Raw genomic sequence first — 21,772 nt, 5'->3', positions numbered from 1 at the left:
AAGATTAGTCCACTGTCAGTCACTGACTTATCCATGTATGTATGGTATGATATATCATCTTATTGTTTCCTAAACTTGGTTTTATTATTATTATTTGTAATGGAAATTATTTTTAATGAAAATGTTAATTATACATACATTTTTAACGACTTGCAGAGTGGTAAATAAAACATAACAAGCCTTCTAACAGCTTGGTTTCTCATCAAGCCGGTCTCACTTAATCACCTTAGCTAAATTAATTTGAAATTAGCCTTCTTTCTGACTCCCCGTTCTCCATCTTTCCCCTCCTTTCCTCCCCAGTCGTTTTCACAGCTTTGTGGATTAGACAGATTACCCGTCTGAAACTCTGTTTTTGTTTCTTTTTTTCTCTTTCTCCCTCTGTCTCTGTTCCAGTCCTTCTATCTTTCCCGATGTTCATCCAGAATGCACATTAGTGTATAACACAACAAGCAGTCATTTAAAAGTTAACACTGTTTACCTCTTGCCCTATACTGGACCAGGGCCCAGTCTCTCAGAAACAACTGAAGTAAATGCGGAACCTAGTAATGAGATCATAAATGACTGTCAGATGGATATACAGCATAAAAGTCCACAATGCTGTTTTGAGTGAGTATTATTGACGCTAATACGGGAATACAGCAACACATACTGCAAACGTAACCTTGTGATTCTCACGGGACAACAGTCTGTTGTCTTATGACTGCATTATTACTAATGGGAAAACTGAAAATGAAATTAAGCAAGGCTTGGTTTTTAATTGATTTACATAAATTTAAAGGGAAAGAATGCCACGCCTGTTTGAAACAATTAAATTGGTTAATCAATAAATGAGGAGTCATCAATGACTGATATGAGTCACATGTTAACAACATGCTTGATCTTGTCAGATGTCAAACCTGTTGACTTGCTGCTGATTGCAAAAAACAAAACAACAAGCACACAAACCCCAAATCTGGACACATCATCTAGGTACTTGGTCATGTAGGCAACATTTCTACTGCTTTTTGTTAAATTAAACTACATTTAAACTAAATATTAATTAATTAATTATAAAAAAAAATTGAAGATGATTAGAGTAGCCTAACTGCATTAAATGCAGCTAGGGCTTTGAGTGATTATTACTTTTGAATCCTAAAGAGCAGGAAGCACTGCTTTTATCACAGTTATTCATTTGTATTTGTATTCGTGTCTTCCCTAGATTTCTGTGAAAAGGTTCCTTTCTCTGCTTAGGATACCTTTGCGCATGTTGACGTGCAACAAGTCAAATACGTTTGGTACAACTTGCCAGCGATCGTCGGTAGCCTACAGCTGTGCATGTGCTGCCACTTGCCGTGTGACACATCATTTCCTGCGTCAAAAAGCAGTTTAAGCCCTTTGCACAAACCAGAGTAGGGTATAGGTGAAGGGGGGTCATGCTTTCACTTTCACTTTCAAACTCCATTGATTAACTCGAGAGGCTGCATTCGGTTAAACGATTAAAAAAGAAAGAGAAAGGCGCCCCAAGTAACTTTGCAGAAGAAAGACGACAGACACCCTCGAGCTCCTCGCCATGGCGTTTAAGTACCCGGTAGCCCGAAGAGACGACAGTAAGGTCAGTGTCAAAGTTCTGCGGCGTGCTTTTTTTTCTCCTTTTTTCTCTTGGTCCGTTTGTCATTCGACGAAATGCTGTGGTGTAAGCCCACGAGCAGGAAAAGCGATACCAGGAAGAGAAAATGCACGTATGCGTGGAGGGACAGAAAGGCAAATGGCGAATGGTCGAGGAAGCAAAAACAAAACTTTACTGTGGTGTGTAAAGTCAGAAAAGTGAAATATTCTGTTGCTTTATTTTGTCATTTCTCGTATTAGCCGGTGCATTGGAGGTAAAGTAACGCCCACGTGATTGAAAAAGGGAGAAAAAAAATGTCCCTGGGGCCGTGGGTGGAAATTAGCTATCGGCTAAATCTGCACATCTCTTAGGAGAATTTTTTTTATTTTTTTTTGTAAACGCTCCCTGCCAAATAAATAAAGGCAAATACAAACTAGTTCTTGTTCATAATGGCCATTAATTTAGCTCCAAGTACCAAAGTGGCGTTGCATGTTTAGTGAATCATGCAAACGTTGCTTTTAAAGCCACATTGCACTCAATTATAATTCCATATCGATTTAAGTTAGCGGATACTTTAATACAAGAAAGGTCGTGCCAAACGCTACCAAATGTTTACTTCTCTTGACACACAAAACGTCCCCAGCTTCCCTAGCTGCATTTACAGCCCTAAGTGTGTCTTCATTGTGCTTAAAAGTAAAAGTGAAGCCAAAGTACATCCTGCAGAGCATGCAGCTGACTTGCAGTGGCATTCAATCATTAAACTCAAGTCAACATAGGTCCAGGGGTAGAACACCAAGAGATATGCATGGCCTGGTACAGCAGTTGCAAGCAAACGTCCGAAATGAAATGATAACATCTATCAGATGAAAGGTGCACTAGCAAAGATGAACAGAGGTGACAGTAGCCAAAAACGGACAGCGTCAAGTAAAATTAGATGAAGCGCTGTGGCTGAATATGTTTGGAAATTGCTTAGTTACTTGTGACTAAATAAATAAAATACTGCAGCTATAAAATTTTCACGTTTATACTTTAGAATGGTAAGTTATGACATCTGGCTAATACTAGACATGCATGCATGCATGCATTGATGGTTCAAAGCTAAACTGAATGTGATACAAATTTGTTTAGTGTGGGTTTTTGAGTATAAATAAAAACTGATGGGTCCCTCTAGTATTTGAAAATTTACCACTCTATAAGCCACAAATGTTTAAAATGACCAGCCGATCCATACCTGTGCCGACGTAAAGGTTGTCTTTAATCTTAGGATGTCTCGCACTGCCTCAGGGATCATTCTAAGGTTTATGAGATGTAGGTTTACTACTGTGTTTCACCCGATCTGAACTGGCATGAAGGCACGAAGGCAGGTAGTGAAAAAGCCAGTCAGACTGTCTTTCCAGGAGGACATTAACTTGGTTGCATTCAGTGAAAAACCGTCAACACTCAGTAAAGAGAGATAGAAAGAAAGGCACGCTGAAAGAAGGAGAGACAGAAAGACGAGCAGAGTGGGCCAATAAAGGTGCCTAAATGTTAATGTGGTGAGGATTAACCAGTTCTTTGTTGTATGCGATTTTTTCTCAGACTTAAGTCTCGCACTAACAGTACGGCATTCGAGAACGTGAAAAATGGCAGTACTTGAAACATCCATCCTAAGTAAAATATTTCACACTGGTTGATCTCAGGCTACTGCTGGTGAATTTGTATTGTTAAAATAAAATATGAGTAGGTTGTGGACAAGAGCTGTTTTGCAATGTCATATTTAGAGTTTGGTCAAATTTCCCTCTTAATTCTTAGGAGCCAGTCAGTGGGAGTACATCCCACATACAGAGTCCATGTAACAATCTGATGCCACATGTCTCTGTTGTGTAATGTGAGATGCCAAGAAAAGAGATGGCTTGTGACTGAAGTGAAAAATTTGGTTTTGCATCCTGCTATCGATGTCCTGTCATAGAATTGGACCAGGAGTTTGCTGTAGATGTTAAGAAATATATATAATACCACCACAACGATACTCGAAACTATTTTAAAAGCTTAGTGTGCCACATGTCTCTTGTGTAACGTTAAATTAAAACTACCTAAAAATAACTAACAGTGCATTTCAATATATACATTTGTATAGAAAATTTGTTTAAAATGATTCCAATCTACAGTGAAATGGGTTATTTCTCCCCCACCTAATGTCCTTGATGTGTGCCATAAACTGGTGCTGAAATTAGTTTTTCACCACAAGTCAAAGGCGATGTGAACAACGGGCTGTGCTTTCAGGTCGAAGTGGAAAATGTGACGGGCCTTATTTCTTTGAAGCGTTAATGGTTGTTTTTCATTGACAGAAAACTACTGGAACATTAATTTTTATTTGGATTAGTGGAAATGGGCACCTCAAATGGACATTATGGAAATGCGTATGTGTGGGTGTTTGTGGTTTAAGAGAACTTGCAGTAACTCCAGTCTGCTCACTGGTGCATCAAGGTCGGCCTATCAAAAGTGCTTGGAGTAGTAATCCACATTCCAGTGCTGATAAGCATCAAGTTGACGAGCCAAAAATTTCTGATACAGTTGACAGTTATGAAGTAAGATGCTCTGCAGTTCCAGAGAAAAATGCTTTTCAAAGGAAGTATCAATGAGACAATCCTTGCTGTCAAGAAAATCAGGTTTGAATGCCAAAGATGAGACGCGCTCTTTGTTTACGTGTTTGTGTGTTTGTTCCGGCTTATTCCTGTTTGTTCATGTTTAGTTTCTCTGTGCATCTTTGCAACAGGTGGATGATTACCATGGAACTAAAATCAGCGATCCCTATGCATGGCTGGAAGACCCTGATGGTGCAGAAACAATGGTACATGATGATTTTTTTTTTTTGAAAAATGCTACTGTTGGTTCTTCACCCCAAAAAAATCAATTTGCATTTCATCCCTTGTCATGTCGTTTTTGTTACTCAGGCCTTTGTTGAAGAGCAGAACAAACTCACTATGCCGTACCTGGATCAGTGCGCCATCCGGGCACAGTTCCATCAGCGGCTGACTGAGGTTTATAATTATCCCAAGTACAGTTGCCCTTACAAAAGGGGGAAGAGGTAATAGCTGAATTTTAATTAATGGTTATCAGCATTTATACTTAAAGCGACAAGCTTGAATTGCAGGACTTAAGTCACAACAATGCTTTCCCTCACTGAAGTTTCTTGTCTCTTTTCAGATATTTCTACTTTCACAACAAAGGGCTTCAGAACCAGGATGTGCTGTATATGCAGGACTCTCTTGATGCACCTGCAACTGTATTCTTTGATCCTAATAAGCTTTCTGAAGATGGAACTGTGGCACTGAAAAGTTAGCCAAATTGCAGAACTTGTTATCGATCACAGACATACAGGCAGCAGAGATGGGATGATGCTAACTTCTTTTCTCTTTCATCTCCTTCTCCATTTAGTGGGGCGACTGTCAGAAGAGTGTGAATTTTTTGCTTATGGTTTGAGTAGCAGTGGCTCAGACTGGGTAACGGTGCATTTCATGAAGGCCGATGACCTCAGCCCACTGCCTGACGTTCTGGAAAGGGTTAAATTCAGCTGCTTGGCCTGGACTCATGATGCAAAGGGCATCTTTTATAACTGTTACCCACGCCAGGAAGGAAAAACTGATGGTTAGGAAGAGATATTGTGCAAATAAACTTACGCTGCGCAGAAACAACACATTTAACTAATCTAGTTTGAAACGTATTTAGTATTTAACTATTTTGTATTTCGCTGAAGGCACTGAGACCACCAGCAACATGAATCAGAAGCTCTACTACCATGTTATTGGCACCAGCCAGTCAGAAGACATTCTGGTAGCAGAGTTCCCTGACCATCCCAAGTGGCACAGTGCAGTGACCGTAAGTCTATAGTTATCTTGAATCATTAGTGCCCTACCTGAGCAGGCTCGAGCAGATGTGTTACCCCTATTGAGTTGGGGTCTGCTAATGGTTTGTTCCTGTTTTAAAAGGAAGAAACCCATTAGGCCATTGCTGTGCTTACTCTAAGGAGTTGACACTCTGGTCAGAAAAGAGAAGAATTTGATTGCTACCGAAATTAAATTAGTTTTCTGCAAACTACATGAACCTAATATTGCAAATTGCATTGGATTATAGCATCTTTTGTCCATTTTGGTATTTTAAAATGATTAAAGACCCAGCTAGCTCTGTTTTATATGAGTGCGTCTTTTTAGGGGATTCTCAGAGCAAAGATTAAACTTTTATGGCAAAGCCTACATTAGCATTTTCACGTCAGCTGCTTCTCAAATTCTCTTTCCCCTCCCTGTGTTGACTTTAAAAAAAAACAAAAAACCCTCTTCCCAGATATCAGATGACGGCAGATATGCTGTTTTGTCGATCACTGAAGGTTGTGAGCCTGTCAACCAGCTGTGGTACTGCGACCTAAAGCAGCTCCCTGATGGCATAAAAGGTCTGTGTTAAATACTCATAAACTCAATAACTCATGTGTCTTATGGAGATGTAAGATTACAGGTATATATTTGGTATTCTTATTGCATCACAGTGCAAAATGCTGATCTGGCCATGACAGGTAAATTTAGGTTCATGGTAGTTAGTTTCCTCCCAGCTTTACCTCATTAGCCAGTATTAATTTGTGAATTGCCACAAATTATGAGTTATTTTGTTGGAGGATAGCGTCTAAAGTGGCATGAAAAAGTTTGTGAAAAGTTTCAGACTTGTATGTAGCATGCAAAGAACATTAAAAATGATTTAAATTGTAAAGAACTGACAGTTCTTTACAATTCACCCCAAATGAACAAATCATCTTTCATGAGAAGTGTTCATGAAGCAGTATGGACTGCAGCATGACTCAGTGTCAACATATATAGCTTCTAAGTAGCTGTTGCTTGGGCAGTTTTGTGAAAAATACGCCAGCTTTGTCATTAAGACGTGTCAACGCAGACACGAACTGATGCCTGTGACTCAGCCATTAGTGAAGTAAATGTTGAGATTTCAAAATTCAAAATGTGGCCTGTTTTTATTTGAGGAAAAGAAATCCTCCCACACAGAAGTTATGAAACCTTCTACTGCAAGCCTGCTATGAAAACTTGTTATTGTTTTTTACAAGCCACTGCAAATTAGGGTTTATAAGCTAATACTAGTTCCTAATACTCACTGCTAGTGATAAATATCAGTTTTGGGGTCTTTGTCATTTTATTTATCTACTTCTGCAGGTCTGCTGCCGTGGGTCAAACTTGTGGACAACTTTGATGCTCAGTACTCTTATGTTACCAATGAGGGAACTGTGTTTACTTTCCGCTCCAACTTGGATGCGCCTCGATACTGTCTCATCAACATAGACATCGAGAAACCAGACAGACAGCACTGGACTACCCTCATACCACAGCATGATAAAGATGTCCTGGGTGAGATAAAATGGAAATGTCATTAAAACGTACTGTAGTAGAGAGTGAATTATGTAGTGGCATGTAGTCTTAGTACATTTCTTATGTGGAGAACTATTTGCAATATAGTGTCTGAGAGTTAATAAAAGCAAATTTGCTGCTAAACGCATGACAGCATCTGAAACTCCAACAGTCCTTAGAAATGTGTGAAGGGTTTATTCATAGAACTGTACTTCCACAATTCACCTCTTAAAATCTTGCAAAATAGTTTTAAGCCGAATTTCTGTCCTGATGTTTCGATGACGGTCCAGCCACAACAATCGGGAACTTGTATGTCTGTCTGTGGTTCAAAACCTTCGTCAGAGGGAACTCTGCTCAAAAAGTGAAACTTGGTCCATAAGCACTTTGTGTTGTAATTTTTTTTTTTTTCTTTGTGCGTGTCACTTGAATGACCATAATTGTACTTGGAGATGAATGAAACATACACAAATGTCCATGTTACCTTTGAGAAGTGCGAACAACACCTCACAACATTTTACTTTTGTTTTTTTGATGTAATACACAGTGGTAAAAACAGCTGTATAGCTCTTGGCGCACTGGGAAACTACACATGTTAAAGAAAGAGAAAAGAGGAACATAGTTGAAATTTGAACTTGGGCAATACTGGACTGATAAAAATAATAATGTAAATTCTATATTGTTAAAAGAAATTTAAATCACATTTTATGAAGGGCTTACAGTGTTGTATTAAACAACATAATGTTTCAGTTACTGTTGGCAGCTATTGAGTTAAACTGGCCCTAAATACCTTTATAACTAATTCAGGTATTATTACGAGCAATGAAATTTTCATAAACTGACTATTCAGGGGGTTTTTAAATAATATGTTACTAAATGAAACCAGTGATACTTTTTTACTAGTGCAAGTTATTTCCTAAGTAATTACTGGCAATGGTATTGGTTTTTTTTTTTTCTTGGTTTCTGTTTTTTTTTCTTTAAATATTCTTAAATTGCTTTTTTTGCTTGGTGTTGCTTGGGTAAAGTAACACACACTTGTTGCCATGGTGTCAAACAGTCATAGAAAAAATGCCATTCACATTAAGGATTGATGGTTTCATTTGATAGTATCTAGCCACTCAGGTTCACCAACCTGTTCAAGACAAAACTGACTGCTCTCCTCTGTAATTTTCTAAGCTGATAAATCGTTGTGGTCTCTGTTGCATTCCAGTTTAACTACATGCCCAACATCACAGTTTTTTTATTACCAGAAACGCTCCCAAATGTAGCCTAATTGTGATCCTTGTACTTTGTATAGTATAATAGCACTAGGATTAAATATAAAGTCACCGTTTCAACATTTAACATTTTGTCTTGAAAAGGACAACACTTTGAGGCAAAATGCCATGCATGGAACTGTAGTTATCGCATATAATGTACGTAGATACTACCACAGCTATCTTAGGCTGTTGGGACTTTATTAGGTACAGAACATGGATTTATAGTTTATTCCTGCAGTTATTCTGCCCTTTGCACATGTAGTTATGCATCAATTACAAAACTTAACTTAAAAACTATTTTATATATTCATGTTGAAAAGTGTTTATACTTTATACTTGAGTAATCATGAGATTACTCCTTATTGCTGAGATCATTGTCGGGAATTGACAGGAGGAGGAAGTATAAATAGTGTGATCTAGAAAGGAAAACAAAGACACAAATACAGTGCCGCTTGGATACATTGTTTTTGACAACACCCCCCTCCAAGACATTTTGCATTACTTCCTCCTTTATTTTCCTGCAGGCTTTGTGTCTTGTGTGAACCAGCACCACCTGTTGGTCAACTATGTCCATGATGTGAAGGATATCCTGCAAGTATACGAGTTGTCTACAGGCCGGCTTGTCAGAGACCTGCCACTGGATGTGGGCACTGTGGCCGGAGTGAGCTGCAAGAAGAAACACTCTGAGTTCTTCTACAAGTTTACCTCCTTTACTACACCAGGCAATTCCAGTTTTTATATACTTGAGTTTTTCCATGAGTATAAACCACATAAAATACACTTCTTATTCCATGAAAAAAGAAATATACAAATATTATTGCAATTAGTTCTCCAAAAACTCAATAAAGTAACTGTATGTGACCAAGGCACGTATTTAACAGATTAAATGCTTTCTGATGTGCAGCTGTTTGCTATTGTTATTACAAAAGAGGATTAATTGCAACATAAAATACTCCTATAATTAGCCTATTTTACTAAAGTTGCAGATCATGTCTTTTGAAATGGAATTAATTTGCATGATATAATCAGAATTTCTTAATAAAATGACCATATATTTAACTATTTAAATGCAACCAGTCACACTGGAAGTCTAACTTTGATTTCTATTATGCTGTATCCAGGTATCATTTACCACTGTGACCTGAGTGAGCCAAACCCAGAACCCAAAGTCTTCAGAGAGGTGGAGGTAAAGGGTATCAAACATGAAGACATTGAGACCAGACAGGTAATATCACTCTTTCTGGTCATCTGCTTAATTTCAGTAGAACATACTGTAATGTTATGTATTTTAACAGTACTTTTAATATTCAGAGTCATGATGTTGCTGCTTTAGAAATTTGACTTTGGGATCTAGCTTTTATTTCATGCTATTTACATGGCCCCACGCTTTATCATGTTATACAAAGAGCTATTTTAATGCTTCTTTTGAGATATGCAAATGCAAGTTAATGACTTACTGACAGTGGTAAATTGTGAATTGCCCAGACATATAAAAGCCTTTGAGTTTGCAATCGGTGCTAGATGGCCAACACAAGAACCAAAGAACTGACTCTGGCACCTTATCTGTAAAATGTAATAAGAGACAACAACAAAAAAGCAGAAATGGGAAACTTCACACAGGAAATGTACATTCAACTTAGAGCAGTGTGAAAAGTTTAGAAAAAAAAGAAACCATTGATGGACTAAATAAGGACGGGGGCTGAATGACTACAGAAAATGACTGCAGCTAAAAAAAGAAAAAGGAGTCTTTAGGCCTGCGAAGAAGAATCCCAGCATAGCAGGAGTCTAGAAACCCTTGAAAAATTAAGTTTCTTACTCAAAGTCTTATAGTCACAGTGAACTATCCTATGTTGACTAATATACAGCAGGAACTGGGAGAGGAGATTTGAATTGCTGAAAGTCATATCACAAAGATTCTGGAGAAAAGTTTTATGAATAGATGAAATGAAGTCAGCCTCTGGCAAAGTGATTAAAATTACAGGAAATGAACGTGATCCAAACCATCCCACATCATCGGTGACATAATGTCGTTACTTGTACGGCTGCTTGTAGAAATGGTTCACTCATCTTTATAGACGAGGGAGCAGAAAACGGTAGCAGCTGGATAAACTGAGAACAAAAGCAGTTCCTGAAATGTTATTGGTGGAGCCTTGAACCTTAAACAAAACATTTACCAGAAACTGCCTTCACCTCTCTACAAAAGTCTTTATTAGTGATAACAAATGAAATGCCTTATGCTGATCAGTGACCAAGTTTAAGCCATAGTTAGGATCTATTTGTTCCTGCTGAAAAGTTAATTAAAGATGGAGTAGCTATCATGGAGCTATTGAAGGGATTTAAAAGCATTTCAACACGTCAGTGGATCATGGGCATTTCAGAGCTAAGCAGATATATCACACTCATTTTACATGTGACAGTACATGGATGTACTGTATTGTGTTGTATTAAAATTGAATGCCTAATGTAACATTAGAAAGAAGTGTGTCTGCATATTTAGTGTCACTGAGGCCTAAACGTCCCCATTACTTTATTTGTATTGATTTCTAAACATTTGTCATTTTGAGGCATAGTTGTTATGAATTGTCACGTCTGTTTGAATACACATGATGCAGAATTAGCAGAATTCTATTCACCATGGTTGAGGAAGTCGCAAATAATATATCAAAAAGAAAAGAAGCCGTTGGTTCACACATGTCAGATCAAATAATACATTTTTTTCTACATACCAGGTGTTCTATCCAAGTAAAGATGGAACCAAGATCCCTATGTTCTTAGTACATGCCAAGGCCATTCAGAAAGATGAGAGTAATCCTGTTTTACTTTATGGATATGGAGGCTTTGAGAACTCCATACAACCATACTTTAAGTAAGTACGACTGTGCTGTCAAAGCTGTCTTCTTTTAATGCACTTCAGAGCAGTGTGATCAATGATGGTAGGTACTATAATAGTGGAAAAACAAGATTAAATACAATAACCCATAATGATGGTCCTGCAAAATAATCCCAGTGCTCTTAAACTGAATGAACCCTGATTCATTCATTCATAATTTAACAGTCAAACTTCAATGTTTTTGTAAGCTGGAGATTTTAAATTAATAAGAAGACAAGACACCCTCTCAGTTCAAAGTTTTTGCCCATCTGGACATGATTTATATTATTCTGTCTTGTTATTATTTATTTAACAAAAATTAAGCCAAAATACAGAAATTTTATGTGGAAAACTTCATGATTCAGTAGTTTGCACAACAACTTTTACCAGGAACAACTTGAAGTCTAACCTTTCCGTATGACTTTATCAGTGTCTCACATCATTGTGGAGGAATTTTGCCTCATTCTTCTTTACAACATTGTTTCAGTTCGTTGAGGTTTGAGGACTTTCATTTACGCACAACTCCGAAAAGGTCCTAGCATATGAGGCTATACAGGCACAGCATTTCAGTCAGGTTGACTCCAGACTTAACACCATGATTTTTTTTTTCTTGTAGATTTGTTGGTGCTCTTGAGGTCAGAAGGGTCATGCCATACATTGTTCAGCGGAATTGCAATAAAAATTCCAAAGTTAAATTTCAGACTCTGCAAGGCCTCAGTTAGCCAATTATAAATTAAAGCTCATGATATTATGATTAGAAAGAGAATGGAAAAGCAGAGATTGTTTAGAAGACACAGATCAATCATCCAAAGGTGATTCTGGAAACCTTTGTATGTGCATTTTGGCCTTACCTTTGTTAGATAAATAATGACAGGGTGTAATTTGTCATTTGTTGTTGTTCATTTACCCAATTTTATAACCTAAGGGCCAGATGATTTTATTATGTCCTGATAAGGAAAACCTTAGAATTTGAAGAGGTTGTATTTTTTTTTTTTATGACTGTATTACATCCATCAGTGAGCTTTTATTACACTGGTTGGATACATCCCTGGAGGAAAGAGTACTGATGAGGTTGGATTCTCTGTAAATGACTGGGTGTGGATGTATGCATTAGTATTTCCTGAGAAACGCTCTGTGTATTCAATGCTAATGAAAAAGAAACTGCTTAGATATGTGTACTATTGTAAAGCCAGTCACATCTAAATAAACCGCATTGTGAACTTAAGTGTCATACTGCCAATAACACTACTTCTGCATTTTGTTTTCTAAATACCATGCTTGTTACGTGGCATAAGCTTGTGATTTTGTGAAGGCCTTTCTAGAAGAAAGTGTTGGTTTTTTAGCAGTATTTTGACACCACTTTCTAAATGAATGGGGAAATGGTGCTTGAACTTGAATGTCAGTGATATAAAAACAGCATGACTAATTAAATATAATAGCAGTAATCAAAAATCTCCAAAAAGAAGCTTAAAAAACTTGGTGTCCTTGTCATGTAACTTTGTATAATCCTTTACAACTTCATGAAAGACTCAATCTGGAGTGCTGACACGATCAGTGTCACCAGAACAGTGAACTAATGGCATACTAATGCATATTATGCATATAGTTAGCCAAGACAATGAACTTACTATGATAGGGAGATATGTTTCTCATCATATAATTGAAACTGTTGTGTATTCAGCAGTGCAACAATTAGAGCTGGGCGATAGAATGATAACGATATGTATTGCGAAATAACTTTTTCTCGATAGAAAAATTAAACTATTGCGATAGACCTCGTCTCTCTTGTCCTCTTAAAAAAAAAAAAAAAAAAGAACAGCCAATCCAAATTAATTAGCGAAGAGCCGAACCAATCACAGCCGCAGTGTCACGTCACGTGACTTGTTACGTACAGCACAAGTGCCAAGGCGCACATGTGTATTTGTTTGGGAAGCAGCCAGCCGAGCTGCCCAGGTAATGGAGGAAATGAGTTTGCCGACTAGAGAAAAATCAACCGAGAGCGTGAGCGAAGGTTACCGAAGAAAAAAACAATGATGGTTCCAATGCCGGAGAGATTGTCGAACGGAAGGGCCATAGAAGTTCCGTAGTGTGAAGGTATTTCGGCTATTTCAAGTCTGACAAAAAACAGAGTAGCGCGCACTGTAAATTGTGCCGAAAGCAAGTCTGGAAATACAATAAACCGGTGCATGCTCAATCTCTGACTGAAAGCGCTAATTCGTCATTCGGCTTTTGTCAGACTAAAGTAACTGTTAAAACTGTTTGAAAAGCTAAGCTATACAACAAGGAGAGATTGAGAATTTCCTTTTAGTTCTCAGTTTTTGATATTGACAAAAGTTAGTCAATTTTGTCTGTTCTTCTGTAAAACAAACTAAGATTTATTTTTAGAATTAAAATTTTGTTTCTAAGTGGAATTGACAATTTAGTAGTCTGTTTTGTTTGTTCTATTTTGAAACTTAAACGCTTTAGCGGCTGCGTTTTGTGTAGTTTGCAATATTTGCCTTTATTTATTTGAAACTGAAGTCTCATGTTCCTTAAGTACATCTACCCTGTTGAACTTATTATGGGAAATAAATATTTAAATCAAAACAAGCTGCAGATTATTTCACATTTTACTCGTGAGCAACGGCACATTTAAATCTTACAAATATAGTTATTTGGCTTATATCGTGATATATATCGTTATCGCCTGAAATGAAAAAAACATATCGTGATATGAAAAAATCTTATATCGCCCAGCTCTAGCAACAATACAGTCTATTTATTATTTTCTAGTTCCAGGGTTGATTGGCTCTTCAGGGGCAGGGATGGGACAAATGCTACCTTTCTCTTTAAATGTTTTTACTATAGACTAGTCAGTATTCTTTGAGTGCAATGTGCTCTTATAATATTTCTGTCTTTATTCTCTCTTGTATGTGGTCAGTGTTGCCTCTCTGCTGTTTGTGAAACACCTCGGAGGTGTGCTAGCAGTGGCTAACATCAGAGGGGGTGGCGAGTATGGCCTCACCTGGCACAAAGGTACAAAAAGACATGGAGTTTCTAAGTAGTATGTAAGCAAGTAATTGTGTTTTTTGTTTTTGTTTTTTCGGAATTGACACGACTACTTCTGTTGTATATTGTTTGTAGCTGGCAGTTTGGCGAACAAGCAGAACTGCTTTGATGACTTCCAGTGTGCAGCACAGTACCTGATCCAGGAGAAGTACACTAAAGCAAGCCTCATTGCTATCAATGGAGCCTCTAATGGAGGGCTGCTAGTGGGTAAGTACAGGATCAACTGTGTGTGTCTGTGCTTTATGTTTTTTAGTGGGATAGCTGCTGAAAAGGCCAGAGGGAGTTTTAAAAGTATACCTGGGAAAGCATTATGCAACAGTCCACTGCCTGCACGTTCAGATTGGGAAGCTGTGTGAACCTTGCTCGTTATTTTTATAGCTGAAATTAGCCAATGGAACTGTACCTCTACTTCCTCCCCAATTTACCAGATGAGCTCCCTCTTCTCTGTGATTTAACCCATGAGACCCGTAACAGTCCAGTACAGCTTCATGTTTTCACATTTATTACTAATGCCACAAAAGGAGGGGGGGGGGGCAAAAACACTATGATATTGGCCTCAGCTGCATCCACATCAGTGCTTCGTGTTCTTTTATAGTACTTCTTTGTCATAATTGCTAATGTCAAGTTCATCTAACAGTAGTTAGCTGCTTAGCTTCAATTAATTTCGCTATTAAACACCACATTAGACAGTGCTTAGTCACATCATTTACCAAAGGCTGGCTGCCATATGGCATCACACAAACCCAACTAATGCCTGCTTCCCTGGTGTGTAAATAGCCATTTAGAAGTGACTGTGTCCTACAGTGTGAAGTAATTGAGATGCATGTGTGTTTGTAAGCAAACAGAATGTGCAGTACTAATTCTGAGTCTACACACAGCGGCGTGCATGATTCAACGTCCAGACCTGTTTGGCTGCGTTGTAGCTGAAGTGGGCGTTATGGATATGCTGAAATTCCACAAATTCACCATCGGCCACGCTTGGACAACTGATTATGGCTGTTCTGACGATCCGGAGCAGTGCAAGTGGCTCATCAAGTATGGAAAAACACACACGCAACAAACAGCTAAAGTACACATCCATGACGGTGTTTTGTATGCATGTACACGCGCATACTTATGTCTCCACTGCGATGACTGATCGCATTATTTAAAAACTAGCAAAAAATTCTACAGTCGGTTGGGAGAACTTACTTCTGAGTATGTAATACTTAAGCTGAGTGACATCTTAATATAGTGTGCCAAAGTACATTACATGTCAGAATAGAGAGATGATGATGGTTTTGTTTCATTCCCATGCTTCAAATGGCTACAGCAAGACTTTTGAAGTCTTTAAATGCAACATGACACTAAAAGTCTTGGTGGCCTACTGCCTGATAAACCTTAACACTGTTCTTGACCACACAGACTTTGAACACCGCAGCACATGTCCACAACAAAGCCTTAAATTAACAGAAATAAACTGTATATCACAATACTTATAAATCGAGCCAGAATACAGAGCAGGTTAGAGTAAGAAAAGTCAGGTACACAGATTAAAATAAGTATATAGATAACTCAACCTAACCAAGTAAAATGTACCAAAGTTTAAAGTATCACTTTCTATAATTGTGATCATTACTGTTCCTTTGATTAGTTTAAATATTTTTAGAATTACAAATATGAGTAGAAGTGTGAAAACGGCAGTAAATGGCAGTAAATGGTAGTAAATGGTAACATAGAGCTGTGTTGTCTGAATTTGAACCAGGTTTCAGTAAAGTTCGTTGAGTGAGATTCACCGCATGTTCTCATCCAAATGGCACTTTTGCGTTCCATGATTTTTGTTTTCTCTTGTCTATCACCAAAGAAACTTTTTAAGGGAGACTTTTGTTTTAATGATGGATTTTTGTTTTGATAAAGCGTTTGATGTTTTGTTTTTTTCTTTTTTTTTTTTAAAGATGTTTTTTGTTAATCAACAGATGGATCTTCTGATAGCTCCCTTTTGTGTGTTCCTTATTCTGACTCACGACTGAAGAATCTCTGCATGTTGTTGTGAATTCACGTCAGGTCTTGTTTTCAGTAATCTGAAAGTCAAGTCGCAGTGCTGCACTTGCCCGCATAACCTAAAAGATCACAGCCGAACAACTGAATAACAAATGAAAGTTTTCAAATGTCTCTTATGATCTTTGTTCTCTCTGTTAAGAGACTCCCCTCATGTTTTCCTTCCTTTTGGTCTTTGTCATCCTCTCTCCAGGTATTCTCCTCTCCATAATTTGCCAAACCCACCTTACTCAGGCCCTCCCTACCCTGCTGTCCTGCTTCTGACAGCAGATCATGACGACCGTGTGGTACCTTTGCACACGCTGAAGTTCTGTGCTACCTTGCAGTATGGGGTTGGCAGCAGCTCTGTGCAGCGTCAGCCTCTGATGGTCAGGGTGGACACCCGTAGTGGGCACGGTGCAGGAAAACCTACTGCCAAGGCCATCTTGGAGGACACGCACATCTTTTCCTTTATCGCTGAGACACTAGGACTTAGCTGGAGGGAATGATGAGAACATGACAGTAAAAGGGAAGTAAAACATATATTCAGCAATCAAGGCTTTTCTTAGGGATGAATGATTTCTACTTTTATACTTTGGTATGCATACTCTTGAATAAAAATAAGAATACATCTGTTTAAACAAAGTCCTGGTACAACTAAAGCAATGAATTAGAGAAGTGTAAGAAAGAAATTTTAGAAATTAAGTCCACAGACTTTTTTTAACATACAGTGTAACTTTGTGAATGGCTTGAATTGGATCGAAGCATTTTCAATAAAACCTTTACTACCTTTACTGTCAAATCTTAGTATTGTCTTCTACAATAGACCTAATGAGAAATGACATGTAAGTCATAATGAAAGAGCAGCTCAAAAGTCTTTAACTTTATAATAAAAGTGCAATAGTGTAAAAATAATGTTTACAATTATTGGAATATTTCTTTTTTTTACCAAAACAGCAGAAGTACTGTTACCAAAATCATAGCAAAAGTGTCACTGTGCAATATAAACAGCTGTGGGAAGGTCTTCATCAGTAGGAAAAGCTGTAAAACTTGAGAAAATACAATTAAAAAGCCCCACATCTTTTGTTCTCATTCACCCCTGATCTAAAGGGTTGCTTTTTGTCACTTTTCAGTAGTTATTACTTTATGGTGCAGTTCTTTCGTCTACCACCAAGTAGCAGTATGGGACTGCAAAAACTCACTTCAACCCCTTCTAACGCCTCTTGGTCAAAGGCTAGTCGGGTATCATTGCATTAAGCCGCTTTTTTGATAGGATTAGTAGAATTAAAAATCTGAAAAAACAACTAGCAAGATGAAACCCACTAAATCACTTATTTATTTATTTATTTTTATGCTGATTACTCTGGCTGGAGATTGGATCAAATTACTGGTGAATAAAGACAGGCATGATGGATCTCTAAACACATTTTTTTTAAAAAAACCAATACACAAGCATGAGGACAAATGGTAATGAACTTGTAAGGGGAGAGGGAGGTGCTAGAAATGTGTGGAAGCCTTTAAAGTATTTGCACAAAAGTTGAGAGATAGAGAGCGATGATAGACGGAGACAGTGAGTGGCAACAGAGAACTGCAGACTGACTGAAAGTGCACTTATGCGAGTCTCGGCGGGTAGTGAGACATATGGGTGTTTAAACTGTCATAAAGAGAGATGGAAGCTCTCCGGCAGCTAACCACAGAGAGTGAGCGAAGTTGTCTGTTCGGTCACTCAGAGTTTAATCTCGGCTCAGTGGGAAGTTCTGATTTCGTCAGACTGAACCCTGGGCCTTATCTAAGTACCTCTCGGTGGAGAGATACGGTGGGAAAAGGAGAGGGGGAGCAGAGAAGGCAGCAGGAGGAGGATTTGCAGACAATGACTCTGCCACAGGGGCAAAGTGGATGAATGTAGCTAGGAAAGACAAAGGCAGTAATAAGCTGGACATATGAGAGATGGAGTGAGGGGTTTAAGATCACGCAGCAAAGAGGCTGTGATGCTCTTCTCTCAGGAGTGTCCCTCAGGAACGGACAAGCTTTTGCTGCTTCATTTCTCTCATTCACCCACCCGTCACCTCTTGAGCTCCCTCTTCCTTCTCACTGTACTCACATTCACACATGTACAAGCACACACAGCCTTCACATCTCATTTTCTCTGGAGAAACACAAGCTTTTACCAACAAATGCCTCATCGCCTCACAGCTTCTCTCCTTTTCCCCCCGTCTCACACACTCGCAGGTCCCTGCTCTGTCCTCCATTTGTTTACTTTACTCCCTCCATAATGCAGGGATTAATTTCTCAAAGCCGATTTGAGCTGCGGCACGCTTCAGCAAAGAGCGGAGAGCAGAACTTTTGTGCTGGGGGAAGTTTCCCCTTCACACTAGCTTAGAGGTGGACTGCTCTCCCCTTTATGCCGCTTGCTTTAATCTTCACACGGAGCAGTGAGAGTGAGGGATAGAGGGAGGACAAGAAGGGGAGAGGGCTCTCAACACGCAGCTGGGAATCACTAATGTCTTTACAGAGGTGTTGTCTGCTTTCCCATGTGCCTCTTTGAATCCTTTTGCTTCCTTTGCTATTTCTCTGGCATTTCCTCCTCTTACATTTCTGGACTCTTTTTTTTTTTTTCTTTTTTGTTAAATGAGTTTTTGTTCCTTGATTTTCAGTTGCAAAAGTCATTTTTTTACTAAAAGGTGTGTCATACTGACAAAAGACTGGTTGGAAAAAACCTGCACAGTGCTGAGAGATTGACCTGAATCCTTTTTTTCACTGATTTGTGAATCATTTCCTCATAATTGAATATGTCTTTAAATTACATGTTTAGCCAGTAGTATTAAACCCAAAAATACAATTTTCAAAGAACTGCAACTCATTTTTGCAACTAATTGTTGTTGTTATTGGTTATGCTAGGAACTGTGGATGTTGTTTTTCACTTCATGCATGTGGACTTCTGAAGATCATCTTTGCTCTCCCTACAGAGCCCCTTCAAGTCTGCATATGCAGTATATAGCAATCATGTGGCTTTAGTGCTCTACCATGTTTTTTGTATCTGCAGTCAAGCAGTCCACAAGTGATATGAATAACATAAAAATGTCTAGCGGTGTCCATCTGTGCCTTGCTGCCACACTGACTGTATCCCTCCGATCATACATTGACCCCAGCTAGCAGGTCTGGCTTGGTACTTCTGTCGTCTCTCGCTTAAGTCGAGATGCGCTGATGAGTAGCTGTCATGGTGTCCCAAATCACGGGGAAGACCAGCTGAACCTATGTAGTCCCATACTTCAAGCAGAGCTGGACCCCTTTAACTTTAGGGTTCCCTTCATCCCAGAAGACGATGGGCAAGATTCCAGTGGCTTAGCTCAGTTGTTCCTGTTTCCAGTTAGGAGCATTGGAGTCTGATAATGAGCGATCGAGAGCCCCTTGTTTGCTGCTTTCACTGTTCCCACTGCATCTGTGAGCCCTGCTGGATCAGCTCTTTCTGTCAATGTTGTAGTCATTTGGCCATCACTAAGTAGTTGGCAGATTTTAGAGACACTTCTGTCCTGACAGAGCACTCGGCACCTGCTCACAGCCTCTTAGGCAGGGACATTTATGATCAGGAGCCACAGGTCAGACATCCCCTTCCCGCTGTGGCTTGACTTCACAGAGCTCTGGCCATTCATAGAGGCACTGTCTCACTGGTGTCGACATCTTACCCAAGGATTTATTCAGATTGGTGCAGCTTCTCTCCCAATAAAACTTTTTTCAAAGCACACAAAAGTAGCAGTGGATTTCTCTCGCCCTGGTTGTTCCCAGTCATATTACATATGCTGACAGAAAAACCATGGTAGCTCTGTTCGTGCTATCACAGCTAGACAGGGCACGCGAATAAATGGGAGTGTCTGTAGATGTTAGGCTACCCTAAAAATGGTACGCCCTACCCAAGGGGAAATTCTTCTGTTTATGCCTGTTAAGTGCTCCAAGTTAATGTATTGATTTTCAGCACTGGTGCATGTAGGGAGGCTCAGACTCCATATCACGCCATCTGTCTCCAGTGCTGTCCGACCTCCAAATATTCGTACCAAAAGAGCTAGCTCCAACTATGATTGCCTTGTATGCCACTGCTGTCTTATCTTGTCATGAAGGCTTAAAGAGATTTCAGTTTTTGTGCATCCTTTGTTAACTGCCTTTTGAAAGAAGTCACGCAACTAAGACCTGTCTTTGGCATCACAGTGTGATATATCGATGGTGCTGCGCATCACAGTTTGAGCCAACAGTCAAAATGTCTTTCAAAAGGCTGTCTCTGAAAACTGTTGCTCTTAGCTTTACCTTAAACAGTGTTATGCATGTTATCAGCCTCACTATCTTGTCTTGTAATCAGTGAAGACACGGTGGGACCACAGCCACTTTACAACCAAGCTCCATTTTTACACCTCAAACAACTTTTCTAGGTTGAAGGTTAACTAGAAGGCCATTTTTGTTCCTCTGGCTCAGAACAATGAAGCAGCTGAGCAATCTCTCTGCCCAGTCCTCTGTCTCATTATGTTTTGTGCACCACTAACACGAGGCAGATGCAGCAACTGTTTGTCCACCTCAGAAGACTCTCATAAGCTATTTCTCTGTCAAAACAGCATTTGGCTCACTGGCTGTGTAATGCTTGCACGCAAGTATACATAACAGCAGGTGCAGAGCCTCTGCAAGACGCTCATACTCGCGCCACAGGAGCCATATTCTCGTCCACAGCTCTCCTCAGAGGTACTGCGGTAGCAGACATCTGCACAGCAGCATCTTAGGCCTCTTCGTGCCCCTTCATCCATTCGCCTCTGCACCATGTGTCTGAGTCATCCCTGAGATTATGTTTTTTTTGTTTGTTTTTTTAAAATGGTAAATGACCATGATGTACCCATTCCTCAGCACTATAGTTCTTCTAGTAGTGTGCAGTTTTTCTTTCTGAAGTTTAATTTGAAAAGAAAGTCTGCCATAGGAGGACCAAAAACTGTATTTCAATTCACTATTACTTATAAAGTTATTAAAAATAAACTTTATGCATGACTTGAGCATTGGTGTGATGGCTTTCAGATCGTGCAATCTGCATTTTGAATTTTGAAACATGATATTCATCAGTCTCTCTGAAGAATTGCTGTCCAACTCCCTGTCCCAGTCTCATTTACAGTGAATAAACAGGCAAATCTGATTGAAGATTTACTCTCAAACCGTGAGAAGCCTGATAAAACACCGACTAACACAACTCCCCCTTTGCCACAGAAGCGATGTACTGTTGGGTATGTTGTTTGCATACTAAAGCATCACACTCAAAGTAATAGCATTTATTATATTGTATTGCAAGGGGACAGAAAGAAGATAGCAGATGATTATGCCCGCTATTTGGTTCATTAAGCAAGAGTAAAGCTGCTAAGATAGCTTGTGACCCAGAGAAGGCAGGAGTTAACTCTCAAAGGCTATTAGGATTTCATAATTTACATTATGTAGATAAGAGCCTGCAAAATATCTCTTCTGCTATATTTTGTTCATTTTGTTATTGTGCCCAAATATAGAAGTCTGCTTAGAATTTATGAACTTGAAGAACTTTCAATACTTGAAGAAAAGTTTTTTTTTTTCTTTTCATATTTTGTCCATAAATGTGAAAAAT

At 38.9% G+C, this 21,772-nt stretch overlaps 1 protein-coding gene across 1 annotated transcript; it reads left to right on the top strand.

Annotated features, from left to right (window-relative positions):
- The first annotated feature begins 1,404 nt into the window (after window positions 1-1,404).
- Window positions 1,405-16,938, top strand: LOC135933708 (prolyl endopeptidase-like). The gene is made up of 15 exons (XM_065471846.1): window positions 1,405-1,591; window positions 4,341-4,415; window positions 4,519-4,652; window positions 4,772-4,902; window positions 5,003-5,212; window positions 5,322-5,443; window positions 5,906-6,011; window positions 6,775-6,966; window positions 8,747-8,944; window positions 9,344-9,447; window positions 10,952-11,088; window positions 14,012-14,106; window positions 14,215-14,346; window positions 15,018-15,174; window positions 16,370-16,938. Exons 1-15 carry the CDS (start codon window positions 1,550-1,552, stop codon window positions 16,662-16,664), a joined length of 2,130 nt encoding a protein of 709 aa, XP_065327918.1. The 5' UTR covers window positions 1,405-1,549; the 3' UTR covers window positions 16,665-16,938.
- Window positions 16,939-21,772: the final 4,834 nt, after the last annotated feature.

The sequence above is a fragment of the Pelmatolapia mariae genome, linkage group LG22, assembly GCF_036321145.2.
Source record: "Pelmatolapia mariae isolate MD_Pm_ZW linkage group LG22, Pm_UMD_F_2, whole genome shotgun sequence".
In the NCBI taxonomy this organism is placed as follows: domain Eukaryota; kingdom Metazoa; phylum Chordata; class Actinopteri; order Cichliformes; family Cichlidae; genus Pelmatolapia; species Pelmatolapia mariae.
Note: the sequence above shows the minus strand (reverse complement) of the source record. Positions and strands in the feature narration are given on the sequence as shown.

What these genes read in the sequence shown, in the direction of transcription:
- LOC135933708 (XM_065471846.1), top strand. Translation starts at nt 1,550, where the DNA reads ATGGCGTTTAAGTACCCGGTAGCCCGAAGAGACGACAGTAAG. An exon ending in CCTTACAAAAGGGGGAAGAG is followed by an intron (nt 4,653 to 4,771) that starts GTAATAGCTGAA and finishes GTCTCTTTTCAG; the next exon opens with ATATTTCTACTTTCACAACA. An exon ending in TACCTCCTTTACTACACCAG is followed by an intron (nt 8,945 to 9,343) that starts GCAATTCCAGTT and finishes TGCTGTATCCAG; the next exon opens with GTATCATTTACCACTGTGAC.